General features: G+C 33.2%; 1 protein-coding gene across 1 annotated transcript in view; it reads right to left on the bottom strand.

The window, feature by feature from the left end:
- Positions 1–1,690: 1,690 nt before the first annotated feature.
- Positions 1,691–14,784, bottom strand: part of LOC149557212 (soluble inorganic pyrophosphatase 6, chloroplastic-like) — a 96,305-nt gene continuing 83,211 nt past the window's right edge. Inside the window, exon 6 of the mRNA XM_089831928.1 lies at positions 1,691–2,147. Within this exon, the coding sequence (XP_089688054.1) occupies positions 2,055–2,147 (93 nt within the window). The 3' untranslated portion in view covers positions 1,691–2,054. The remainder of the gene's footprint in view (positions 2,148–14,784) is intronic.

Below are 14,784 nucleotides of genomic sequence, written 5' to 3'. Positions count from 1 at the left end.
CTACTTTTCTATCAAAAACAATTGTTAAGACCTCTTGAACAACTACCAAAATATAAGACAAATTACCTAATAACATGATATAAAACAATGTTGGAGTACTTGTACACTAATTTATATCCAATAGACTATTCTTAATATATGCATCTCTCTTTATAGTTAAAATTTATATTAAATTAAATTTATTAAAAAAAAGGATGACTAAAAAGGTGTTAGGTCAGGCCTAAATGCAAATACTTGTTCTTAAAATGGAACAATCACAAAAAAAAATATAAACCACCAAAATACTATATACTAATAAAATAAATCCTATATGCTATATGCTATATACTATATACTAACAAAATAAAAAATATACTCCATTGGTATAGGTTAATAAAAATTTCATCACAAATCAATCCAGTGAATTAGTATTGAACTAATTCATTCATTAACCGAAATCAATTAATTAATTGTAATAAGTAGAAACAACATTACATAATTGCATGTTAGTTTACAATTCTACAGCTTGTACATGTTTGCTTTTAAATTATTTAACCACTAATGGTAATGAAAATTCAAAAATAGGCCTAAAACAACTAAAAAGAAAGACCCAAAACTTAACAAGTAGTGTTAGGACCTCTTTAACAACTACCAAAGTATAAAATAAATCACCTAATAACATGACATAAAATAATACTTGAGTACTTGTACACTAATTTACATCCAATAGACTATTATTAATATATGCATCTCTCTTTAAAATTAAAAAAAAATTAAAAATGATAATGACTAGGAAGGTGGTAGGTCACGCCTGAATGCAAACATTTGTTCTAAAAATGAGAACCATCAGCCAAATACTATATGCTAACAAAATAAAATAAAATAAATACTATATACTAATTATAGGTTAATAAAAAATTCACCTCAAATCAAAATCAATCTACTAAATATATTTTGAGCTAGTTCATTCATTAATCAAATCAATTAATTAATTGTAATAACTAGAAACAACACTACCTAATTCTACAGCTTCTACGTGTTTATAATTTAATTATTTACACGTTTGCGCACTGATGGTAATGAAAATTCAAAAATGGGCAAACAAGCCCGTAAACCAGAAACAATGCTGCATAAGAAAAAGACAATATGTTGCTCAGAGATGAAACAAATATTATCAAATAGAACCTTCAATTAAGCAGGCAGTGTGAAACTAATTTGATTGACATATCTCACTATTTTTCATCATCTTGCAGACATGTGCGCACACTCTATATCAACAAATCAAACAGGTGTGAAATTTTAGTTTCATGCCTTAATCCCATGACATCCCATACCAAACAAAAATCTAAATTAATTATAAGATAAAGAATATTTGGAAATCCAATTTACCTAGAAAGAAAGTGAAGTTCAAAACCCAAATTTGGGCAAAAGAACGAAGCGCGAAACTAATAATGCAAGGATGTCTTAGCGTAGTTTTAAGAAAAAATTATTGGCTGAAGCATGAGGAATAAAGATTCCAATCACAATGTTGCAAAATTGGAAATCATTCATATTTCAAGAAAGTCAGATAACAGTGACTGAAACTAAAGTACGAAATACTTTGCAGAGAGGGTCTATTGAAACAGTTTTTCACCAGCCTGACTGCAACATGTTTCTCTTATTATCGGAGAAATCTATGGGCATAAAAGAGCACCAAGTCTTCCATCACACATTTGAAAGACTTGACTTTTATTTAATGCTGATAAAATATTGTACAAGTTTCTTTAAATAAATTTAAAAGTATATAAATATTATATGGTTCTTTTAAAATGCAAGTAAAATATTTATTTTTCAATCATGACGTTTACAAAAAATTTAAAACCATATGAACACAAAACACCTATTAGTGTTCTACAAGAAAAAATCTCGGCGGATGAGGTGGACGTATTCTTTAACCTAGAAAGATCGACCGGTCGTCATCAAAAATTTAAAACATCAGAAAAGCATCATCAAAAATATATATTGTTCGAAAAAGCTTGCTTAGCTCAGATATGACAACAAAATAATTTATAGTGGAACTCAAAATGTTTGCATATTTAAGCAAGAGATAGCTCTCCGGCAGGAACAGTCCGCTTCACCAATTTTGCCCAGGATTCATTTGTCTCTGCAATCACTTTGAGTGCATAGTCCTGGTTGGAACCAATACAAGAAAAGCAAAGATGTAGGATTAGTAATAAGACATCAGCAGCAAGGCTCAAGTGATATGCACCCATTATCAACCATTATAACTCTCTCAGCATCTTGTGAAATTAATAACAGAAAGGTAAATTAAATGATGAACTTACTGTTTGTTTCATGTAAAGGAAATTAGTAACATTAAGATAGAGACTCGGCAATACCTATGCAATGGGATTGTCTAGTTCATCCGGTCAGTTTGATAAACAAAGGTTAAAGATGCAAAAGTAGAGTCTATAGATAACCTGTACATTAGAGAACTACAATATAACCTTACAAAACTCTCTGTATAAAAGCTACATCGTGCAACAATGATGGTAAGATACTTTGGTCTTTAAATAATTAAATTATATGTTTAGCACTAATAAATGTTTATACGGTCTTGAGTCTAGCGGTGGAATACCTATGCAATGGGTTTATCTAGTTCATCCAATCTGTTTGATAACCATAGTCAAAGATGCAAAAGTACAGACTCTATAGATGACCTATAAATTAGAGAACTACAGTCTAGTATTATGAAATTCCATGAATAAAAGCTACATAATATGGGTTTGGATGGTGGGGGTATAAGAATTTTCACACCATAGATCCAGTTCCTCGCCTCTAGACCTAGTTTAAAACCCTAAGACAGGGCATCTTGAGAGTTGTGCCCTGCTAGTATTACAAACTACTGATCGCTACCCATCAGATTCTAGCCCAGGATAGAAAATTTAATAAGGGCACCAGTGATCAATAAAATAAAAGAATATAATTAAAATTAAATTAAGAGCTTTTATGAGTAATTACAGATGAAGGAATCCCTTTGGAAGTAAATCATTACTCTCAAAAGGAAGCAATGAAATGTGGTGACCCTCCAAGAAATGGATATAAAGGGCAAACCAGTTCATTGACAAGAAATCATGATTCAATCATCAAGGAATCAACGAATCAAGCAGTCAATCAATCAGCAAAGATAATCAAGCAAGCAAGCAATCTTGAATTTGACGAAGTGACTTGCAACTAAGGACAAAAACCCTCAAAAATCCATAAGACATTTAATGTAGAAAACCCTTATTTCTCGCAACAAGTTTTGGATGAAAACCCTCCGAGATGAACTAAAAATTTTAAGGATGAAAACCCTTAAATACACTCAGCAAGTTGAGGACAAAAAACCCTGATCTTGCTACTGCTGAGTTTGGGAAAAAAAAACCTCTGATTCAGAAGATTTTAAAGCACTTTCAAAGGATTTCAAGATACGATTTATTTCAAGAATCAAGTCATGAATGAAAAAAGCAAGTTTTATTCACAGGATTATTCATAGAATTATAAAGTTGAATATTATTATAAAATTTCATCAATTTAGATAAAGTTGTATTCATAAACATAATGCAATCCTCATTTTGAGTTGGGATCATTATTTCAGGACAAAAATCAGAAATATTCTAGAAAGGGACATTATAAATGGTATCAAAGGCAACGATCTTGTAAATGTGCAGGGCGAATCTCATATTAAAGTTTTATGGGAAACTCTGTTAGAAAGGAAAGAAAGCTATATTCTTTAATGAGGATAGTTAAAAGAAATGCATTGTTACAGGAAAAACAGTTCAATGGTCATGCTCTGTTGCAGCTAAGCTCAGCATATTAAATTCACTATATGTTACTATTGCAGGTTCTATAGAGCATTTGAATGCATTTCAAAGAGCATAGATAGGCCTCCCTAATATATCTAGCATAAATGTGGGGAAATTCGGATAATCATGGCCACATATTGTTAGGATTAAACCATGGACAGAAATAACAATTACATGCAAATATAACCAATAACAGAAAATAATAGATCACATAGAAAAAAACACGATGCACCAAGATTTAAAGTGGTTCACCCAATCCCTGGGCTACGTCCACCAAACAGCAAGTCCAATATTATTATGATCCAGTGATTATAACCTGATTACAATCTGTAATCCCTTACAGCTCAATACCGCCACAAGAACCAATTTCGCATCACAACTTAATAAAAAATACCTAACCCTAAGCCCTTTTATACAAGTATTTTATGTCGTTTTAGGGTTACAACATGTTGGCCATATGTCGGCTACAATGTTGGCCACAGCCCAAAAATTATTTTGGGGGCACTGCCTCGAACCCCAAAGAATTTATGAAGTATGTACAGTACTTTCCTAATCAGTCACCACAATCTAACAATCTCCCACTTGGAGACTGATCCTGTAGCTATACCGCTACCACATGGGGCTCCCACTGGATCAAACCACCCTAGACTCTGCTATTCTTCGATTTATGCTCGGTCTAGAAGACCAACTGAAGCTGAAGAGGAGTTCAGCTTCTCCCTTGTTACTACCTTTGTCAACATATTTGCTAGATTGTCATTTGTATGTATCTTCTCCAGCTTTAACTGTCCATCCTCCAAAACTGACCGAATGAAATGGTACCGCAACTATATGTGTTTGGTCTTGGTATGTGTTTGGTACTCCAAAGAATTTATGATGTAGAGTACTTTCTTGATCAGTCACCACAATCTAACACATATATCAACTAACCGTTCACAAAAACTATGCAAATTTTGAACCAGCACCTAACATGCCTGTGCTGAAATAGGAGCTTTGAGGCACTATATTGACATTCATCTAAGCATGATATTGTGAGTGTTCTGATGTTAGATCTACTAGCATGCAGAAGTTCTTTGACTATGTGCTTATGAGAAATAAATCAATAAAGAGTAGAGCACAGAACACTGTAATTTTAGTGATCAATACGGATTTACATGTTATATACGGAGGCCACACAATTGTTGAAGAATGACTCTAGCTTAAATTTATTGCTACCAAAGACAAAAACCATTGAATTGTTTAGTACAATAGCCCAAAATGTTTGTATGAGCTACAAACAAGGTGGAAAGAATATCTGGTAAATTACATCCAAATTTGAAAGTTTGTAGCTCGTTGAAGTAGAACATCACAACCAAGGCTTGAATGGTTACATAATCCTCCATAGGAGGGCCACGACCTTGTTGGCAGGTGAATGGAAGGTTCTTGGTAATAATATAATAGAAAGAGGGGTACATGTACACTTTGATGATCAATGACTACATTTTGAATATACTTATTCTCTCTATTTGGCATTTTCACACATCATTATCATTTATTGGGATCATGCAGTAGTATGAGTTCATTATGACTTCAAGCTGTAAATCCAACACTTTATGCAAATGACCATCATTGAACATTTCAATAACTTCACCCAGTTCAAGGATCAAATTGTTGATCTGGTCACGAATTTTAAAGAGCATAGATTTCACAAATAGGTGGAGGATGCAACATTTTTCTATCATTTTTTATTTCAGCAATGGCAATCAAAAGTTTGTATTCATTGCCCAAGATCTTTAGTGAAAATGAGATGAGAGGGTAGAAGATCACAATAGTGTATGGACCTATTCAACATGATCAAGGCCAAAATCTAATATCATATATATCTAAATAAGAACTTTTTGTGAAGTATATTTAACCAGATAAACCTACAGGTCTGAAAGTGCAGACCGTACTTCTTCTTTTACCCTTATATATATGTTGGCATTAGATTATTTTCCTTAGGAACCAATGACTTCTCAAGAAGTGAATTATTAACTAAGATAACACGTTGTGTTAGTTAGATGTTATCATGTTTATTTATTTTGATTGCCGACTTGTAGGAGTATTAATTATGTTAACTAAGGAAGGGTTAGGTCCCTTTGAGGGACATACCCTTTAGGAAGGATATATAGGGAGGTTATCAATGCAGATTGAGGACACACAATTACAACAAAGTCTGCTCCTCTAAGCATCTATATCCTGCGAATTATATCAAAGATACTCTCTCACAATCAAAGGTTGATTATTCATTATTGGATCTGCATCAAGATAGGTATTAACTTCATCAATATTCAGAATTCTTAGAAGACCATTCTCAGCATTTAAAGACTGAATTAAAAGCTTGATTCAGAGATAAGGAATTAGTAGAAACTTTACATGGTATCAAAGCTCTGGTAATCGAACGTAGGTTCTGCAAAATTTCAATAATCAGACTTTGTATACATTAAGCAACAATCTCCTATCTTCTATGGCATACACAATCAGACCCGAGGATAGTTTTGATGGGCAGGAACATTTTGATGTCTGAAAATTCAGAATCATGATGATTCTTGAAGAGAACAATGTAAAACAATTTGTTGATGGAGCATCCAAACAACCTCCAATTGAACCTCACAAATCTATGTGGAGTAGAGGAAATAGAAAAGCTATTCAAATTATCTTTGGATGGAGTCAGAAATGATACCGTACCTATGCTTACAAAATATCAAACTGCATTTGATATAATGAATGCATTATGAAATGCATATGAAGTAAACAATGCAACTAGGGTTCTCGCACTAAAAAGGCAACTTAATCACATTCAGATAAAGAAAGGAGAATCGATAAATTCTTACTTCCTAAGAGTTGTTGGCATTAGAGATGAACTATCAAGCATAGGAACCACCATTAGTGACACAGAATTAATGCTTATGGCTATAGATGGATTGTTAGATTCATGGGAGACATTTTTACAAAGAATAAGTGCTAGAGATAATCTTTCGGACTTTAACAGACTCGAGAAAGATTGTTTTCAAGAGGAATCCAAAAAAATAAAGAAAGAAGGGAAACCAAAACCAAAAGATGAAAAACTTCACATTCTTAATACAAACTCCTATAAGGGCAAGAAAAGGCATTTCAAGAAGAAAAAGGGAAATCAAAAGAATGGAAAACCCAACAAAGATCTATCTAAAATAAAGTGTTTCAAATGTGAAAAATTTGGACACTAGATCTAATTGTCCTGAAAATTCCGAACAACAAGCAAATTGTACAAATGTTATTAGAGAAGACGATACTTATGATCCTAAGAACCGTGTTTCATATTCCTCTCTATCAAATGAAATTTCAAATAAAGCATGGGCAATTGATAGTGGATCTTCTAGACATATAACGGGATACAAAGAAACTCTAGATTCTTTATCAGAGAAGGTTAACGGTGAAGTTACCATTGGTGATAACTCAACACACTCCGTTGAAGGAATTGAAAATTGTATTTTGAAACTAAAATTAGGAAATACTCTTCTTAAAGGTGTACTCTATGTACTAGGAATTAAAAAAAACCCAATCTCAATTACAGCACTTGAAGATGATGGGTAGAATGTTGCATTCGTGGATGACAAAGTATTAACTTGGGCTAAGAACTCCTCTATCAAGAAAGCAAAGTTAATTGGTCAAAGAAAAAGATATTTGTATGAATTGAATACAGAATCTAGTTGATCTATTCAAGCCCTAGTTCACTAAGCTGCAGATACAAATGAAATATGGCACAGAAGATTAGGGCATCTAAATTTTAAAACTTTATCAACTATGGAGAAGATGGTTAGTGGATTACCTAAACTAAATAAAGACTACCCAAGTATTTTCAAAAGGGGTGCTCTGGGTAAGAACACCAGAAGTCCCTTTCATGATACTACTAGGAAAACAAATATTGTACTAGAATTAATTCATTCATATTTATGTGGACCCATGTTTGTTCCTTCTCTTGGAGGATTCTGGAATTATATTTTGTTCCTAGAGGACTTCTCTAGGAAAACATGGATTTATTTTTAAAAATGCAAGGAAGCAGAAGAAATCCTACAAAGGTTTAAAGAATTCAAAACATTAACCGAAAACTTTTCAGGGCGTAAAATTAAAACCCTTAGAACTGATAACAGAGGAGAATATACCTCAGATTTGTTTAAAAGGTTTTGTAAAGAATCAAGGATTAAGAGGGAGTACACTATTCCTCATGATCCAGAGCAAAATGGGGTAGCAGAAAGAAAGAATAAGACAATTATAGAAGCTGCTAGAGCTATGATTTTTGACCAAGATCTAGAATATTATCTTTGGGTAGAAGCCTCTCGTACTGCTGTATATATTCAAAACAGAAGCCCTCACTCTTATCTTAAAGATAAAACCCCTAAAGAAGTATTTACTAAAGTAAAACCCAATATAAGTCATCTTAGAATTTTCAAGTGTCCTGTATATATCCATGTTCCAAAAGAAAAGAGAACCAAGCTAGAACCCTCTGGGAGGAAAGGTATTTTTGTAAGGTATAGTGAGAAATCTAAGGCATATAGGATTTTCATACTTGGACAAAAAAATATTGAACTTAGTAGGGATATAGATTACTCAATATATAGAATTAAATATAGATTACTCAATATTTAAATGTTGACAATAGGTCTTCTAAGAATTCTAAATATTGAGTAATCTAGATCCCAGAGGGAGAACTTAGAAGAAATAGAAGATGAAATTCAAAATATGAATCTTGAAGAAAATTCAAAGAAAAGACCACTTTGGGCCATTAAAATAGTTGAAGCAGCTCAAAACTTGGTTGCACCTTCCGGAACAGTTAGAGAAAGAAAAAGACCTAAAACATTCTCTAGTTATATAACAAACATGAGTGATTTATCCAAAACAGAACCTACCAATCCTTTTGATGCTATTAAACGTATAGCTTGGAAAGAAGCCATGACAGAAGAATACCAATCTATTATAAAAAATGATATTTGGGAAATTGTTCCAAGACCTAAAGGAAAATCTGTTGTTTCTTCCACGTGGATATTTAAAATAAAGCATGTTGCTGACGCTAGTATTGAGAAGTATAAAGCCAGATTTGAAGCTAGAGGATTTTCTTAGAAAGAAGGAATTGATTATGAAGAAACCTTTGCTCCTGTTGCCAGATATACCTCCGTAAGAGCAGTCTTAGCAATTGCCGCATCAAAGGGATGGAAGGTACATCAAATGGATGTAAAAAACAACATTCCTAAATGGAAAGATTATAGAATAAGTTTATCTGGAGCAACCTGAAGGATTTGAAACTCGTGATCCTAACATTTTTGATGGATATATAGTGAGGTTATTGATGCAAATTGAGGACACACAGTTACAACAAAGTCTGCTCCTCTAAGCTTCTATATCCTGTGAATTATATCAGAGATACTCCCTCACAATCAATGGTCAACTATTCATTATTGGATCTGCATCAAAATAGGTGTTAACTTCATCAATATTTAGAATTCTTAGAAGACCATTCTCAGCATTTAAAGACTGAATTAAAAGTCTGATTCAGAGATAAGGAATTAGCAGAAACTTTACACTTCTATGGTAATTGGATTAATCAAAGTACATTGTTTTATAACCTACATCTAGTACCACTACCCAAGAGAGGATGACACATGGGAAACGGTCATGATACAGTATTTGCCATATTCTTGTTATGGTATTCATTGGAAGGAACCCTTATCAAATCATCCCACAAAAAACTCACACTAGTGCACAAAAGTCCATACAGAAGAAAAAATAATTGTTTATTGGATTATAATGAGGACATATTCCTACCGCCAATCTATGAAGGAATTCTACTGCAATATAAAGATCTTTCTATTAAAAGAAGAAGAATCTATTTTCCCCACTATTTCAAGAAAGATAGTAACAAATATTGTGTATAACTGTAATGCTCCTATATTTTGTGTTTTGGATCAAAGGGAAGGAAGACAAGCATTGATAGAAACCATCACACTGGTTCTTAAACAAAGGAATCAATCGATGGCTGATCAAGACTCACCCACAAGGTTATTCAGGCTAACAAAAAAAAATGAGATTACTGAACAAAGTGACAACTTTTGTTATAGCCAACTCTTCCATACTAAGTTACCCAATGAATGGAGAGAACAATTTGAGGAAATTTCTAGGAACTTTCTGATTGGAGTAGTTACAGTATGTGAGAATAAGTGGACTAACAAGATATAAAATTATTCCCAAAAAGAACATCACATTTAAGGTCATAGATGTGTGTGGTGCTTCTAATTCTCATCTTAATATATGGAAAGCTCATTTTCCTACTTTACCTCAAAGAGATATCCATTAAACTAAGCAAGGAGCAGTCCCTTCAAGATGCAGTTGATGAAAAAGGGGAATTTGGTTTTTGAATTGGTGTTTTCTTTACTTGGTTTCAGACTACGTTAAGGTTTCCTTTGTTTCTTCTCTTTGAGGATGAGACAAAACTCATCTTAAATTGTGAACATGTAAATTTCCAACTCTTGATTATGTTGTTGAGAATTATTAGAATAGCTCTTAAAATTAAAAACAAAAGCATATCCTAGTTCAAGTTTTACAATTGTGAAAATATCATAGGACGGCAAGTTGAATTTGAAATACATCTTCATAAATTTAAAAAATCCCAAGAAAATTGGAAGTTGCAAAGTTTAAATCATTAGCAGAGTTAGGTGACTCGAGAAGTTCTACGAAGCAAAAAGGGAAGTCAAGTGGAACTATTTGAAGACAAGAAATAATTACATTGCAAGATTCATTTTATTTCCAATATCGAGTTGGGATCCTAGTAACTTGAGAAAGATTCAAACTAGGATAACCGGAACTAAACAAGAGGATTTGAATGAAGAAATGGTGAATGAAACAACCTACCCTTGTAACATATTAGAAAAGCTTCATCCACCAACAATATCATTGAGTTAGTTGTGATCTTGGTTAGCCTAAATTACTGGTTCAGATTTGAGTTCAATGGTCCGGTTTATGGCAGTAAAGAAAATTTGGGAGTTGGGTTCATTGGTCCAAAGACTGACGAACATATTGTCATTGATGTCAAAGGATTTCATTAGAATGAATTAAACCAGTGTTAGCATCAAAGGCAAATTGAAGATAGGAATTAAGCTGTTTGTGTCTGTGATATGCATACTAGATGGAATGATATAAACAATTGTAAGAAGGCATATTTGGGAGAGTCTTGGATCTACAATGAGAGGAGGCATATCATTAATTAGGAGACCATGATGAAAGCACAAAGATGAATAGATAGGAGAGACCAACCTATATAAGCACACCAGGAGAAGGATGTGATTAAACAAAGAAAGTATATGTCATTGACAAGTCAATGTTTGGAGCAGCAAGATGTAGTTTGGAATCCACATTGGTAAACTATTAATTGTTTGAAGAAGCGACAATGGTGTGATCAAACACGAGATAATATACAGCAGCAGACGGTATTGTTCATCTGCATAATATTATGGAAGATGTGATAACAATGGCCAAACAATAATCTGCGGTGATAAATAAGGGATTTGATTTGTTTGACATGACAAACCATAAAGCGGTGTTTAAGCGAACAGGGGTATTCAGTTTATGCAATTGCCCAATTTCTGAGATCAATAAGATATGTTTGGAATTAGAACCACATCAGCCATATTTCTGGTCGGGAGATTGAACAAGGGTGGAACAAGACCAAGGAGTAATCCGCAAGTGTTTTGAATGACATCATAACAGCGATATGTGAACAAATAGGAGTCATGGCAAAAGGTTCCAGGTCAGCATACTAAGTATTTGAATCAATGCAGATACGATATTATGGAGATAGGATTTGCTTAGAAAATACAGAAAATATTCCGGTCAAAAGCAAGTCACACAACGTGGCAAAGTCTTATCATAAAGAAAAGGCCCGATATTACAAAAGAGAGTCAATATTAGTTTGAATTTCTGACGTGCATCCAAGGGAAATACAATCAACAAACAAATGAAAGCCCCGTCACAATTATCCATAGCGATTATGTGTGACATCAAACCTATTAATAAACAACAATTTGTGGAAGTCTCAATTTATGTTGGTCAACCGCAATGAAACATATAAGACCAGATTCCAAATAGAACAAAAAGGGTCTTTGTAATTCATGCCATCAAAATTAAGATTAATAATCAGAGGCCCGCTAAGGATAAGAACAATGGTTATGCTATAGATATTATATTGTGCCCGATAACAAGGAAAACCCATAGTGTGAGAAGTCAAGTAATGGAAGACGGTCAGAGGAGTCTACGATGATACCCAGCACTACATACGAATGAATAAACATTTGTCATGGCATATAAAACAAGGATGTGTGCTGCTGAATATATCAAGGACCATTACATGAAGTCTTTGATTTATTAGAGGAGTTTATGAAAAACAAGATTACAAACCAGATATGGATACCGTCAGAGAACCATCAAACATAATATAAGGAATTAACAAAGTGTGTATTCAGGTGACGAGTGTGTTGTCAATACAAGGGCAAAAGAATTTATCAAATGAAGAAAATAATTTGTCTTCCCAAGTATAAGGAAAGATAAAGAAATATTACATTCATGATAATGTGGAAGGCTGGGAAGTTATGCAGTAATCTAAAGTCAACTATATGTAAATAATAACAATTACATCAAACACCAAGTCATCATGACAGTAAATTTGGATTAATTATTTATTGGATACTGTAAAATACCAAAGCAACATAAAAGTCAATCAGTGATGAATATTAAAAGAAACTATTAAAATTCAATTTAGCTATCAAAAGTCATGACTTTTAATTTTGAAAAGTCACGTCTTATATTATATGGAACATAAATATGAGGTTAGAAGTCTGCAGTGAATGATGGAAGTGTAAGAATAAGAAGAGCAGAATATAAGTCAGGATTGAAGTCAGAGTTAAAAAAAAAGACATGCAGTATATAAAGGAGAATAAAATATCTATGTATATTCAGATTTTAATCTGATATATATATATATATATATATATATATATATATATATATATATATATATATATATACACAGTAGAGTAAGTAGAGCGAAAGAGAGAATGAAATGAAGGATATTGTATAATCAGAATTTTATCCGATATATAAATATATATTCTTGTGAGTATAGTGAAGATTGAGAAGTAAAGCATAGAATTATTGACTGACCTCAAGAATGAAGAGTGTATAGATTTTAGACAGAGATAAGAACAGAAAACTGTGCAACAAAGATATCCATCATCAATTGAGTCAGCAAGACTGTTGAGGTGGAGAAGAAGTTTGTGTGCAGTGAGTTGGTGCTCACAAAGACAGCAATGGGGGTTGGTGTTTCCAGTAGGTCGGAGCCTGCAAAGTGTGGGAGTTGGAGCTTCCAATGAGTCGGTGCTCATAAACATAGGGGTTGGAGCCTCTAGTAGGTCGTAGCCTACAAATCATTGTAAAAGAACAAAGTATATATATAAAGCAATTATTTTGTCGTGGTTTTCTCCCGCATTGGGTTTCCACATAAGTTTTGTGTTGTGTTATGTGCATTTCAGCATTTGAAGTTAATTGTTTAGATTAAAGTTTAAAATTGGCAAAATTGTTATTCAGTATAATCATGTGCTCTTCAAAGACACGCAAATATATATACATATATACACCTAAAATCAAGAACATTAGGCATTATATATGATTTTTATATTTATAATGTATAATAGTATTTTTTTATCGGTATTAATGAGTTTTTACTTAAAGAAAATGGTAGGAACTTGCCTAGAAGCAAGAGTGGAAACAAGGGTTCCAACATCCCATCAGTAGTATAGTAGAACAACATAAGCCCTAAATACTAGTAAAACCTCCCAAAATAAAGGGTTATTTTGTACATCATGTCTCCCCCCTTTTGTATGAGATCTAAGAACCATTTCTAGTTTCTTTGGAACCCCTTTCCCTCTTTCTTGACCACATACCATCCATCTTCAACTCTAGCAGCCTCTGACTGTCACGGGGCTGAGTTACCCTCGGATTCAAACCCACCAAGCTCCTCCTCTAAATAATTATTGGTGGCACTACCATCCCTCGCCAACAGATCAACTTGTGCTTGTTGTCCATTCACTCGTTCTTTCTCTCTTCCATCAAGTGTTGACACCTCGACTTGATGAGCCACACCTAGATCTTCGGATTCACTATCAATCGACTTCCTTGAAGAGGGATCTTGCCGAGAGGAAGCAACTGAGAGGCATGTGTACTATCTTCAGCCACAACTTGGGAGAAACACCTTTGTTTCTCAACTTTCTTCTCAATCGTATAGCGTTGATTAGATACATCTTTCCACCATGGAGGTCTTCGATGCTTGCGCTTGTTTACAATCTGCAACTACGTCTCATAGAGAAACATCTTCTACATCTGAAGGCAATCCCTTTGTAATCAATAGATTGAACCCAAGAACCCTAAGACGAGTTGATTGAAATTTCAGCAAAGAAGCTAATAATATTATCCAATAGTAATTATATAGTTATTAAAGGAAATTATTATTAATAAATAATAAATTTAATATATAATATAATGTTAAAAACAATTAATGTTTAATGTTGTAATAATAAAAATGATATTAATAATTTGTTAATTTTAAAAATTTATTTATTTTGATCAAAAGTGGGCAAACCACTATATAGTATATTAATAAATAAAAAACCAGACTCAAAGGCTCATTAGGGAAAGAATCTAGAAGAAAAACCTAATCCTTGCCAAATAACTACAACATAGTAATCATAAAGGAAAATGTTCATAACCTAATAAGATCTACCCATCACGACTCAAACCCCGCTAACCATCCATACATTTGTTAATACATTAGGGGTGGGAGCAAAATTCACTAACCAAATTACCCCATTTGCAAAGGCCCACATATTAATACATACAACTTTATACATTGAAAAACAAATTTCAATGTAATTCTTACACGATACCA

Source organism: Cupressus sempervirens, chromosome 5 (assembly GCF_028749045.1).
Source record: "Cupressus sempervirens isolate cs-2001-9-10 chromosome 5, ASM2874904v1, whole genome shotgun sequence".
Classification (NCBI taxonomy): domain Eukaryota; kingdom Viridiplantae; phylum Streptophyta; class Pinopsida; order Cupressales; family Cupressaceae; genus Cupressus; species Cupressus sempervirens.
The sequence above is the reverse complement of the archived record's forward strand: the minus strand, read 5'-3'. Positions and strand labels throughout refer to the sequence as shown.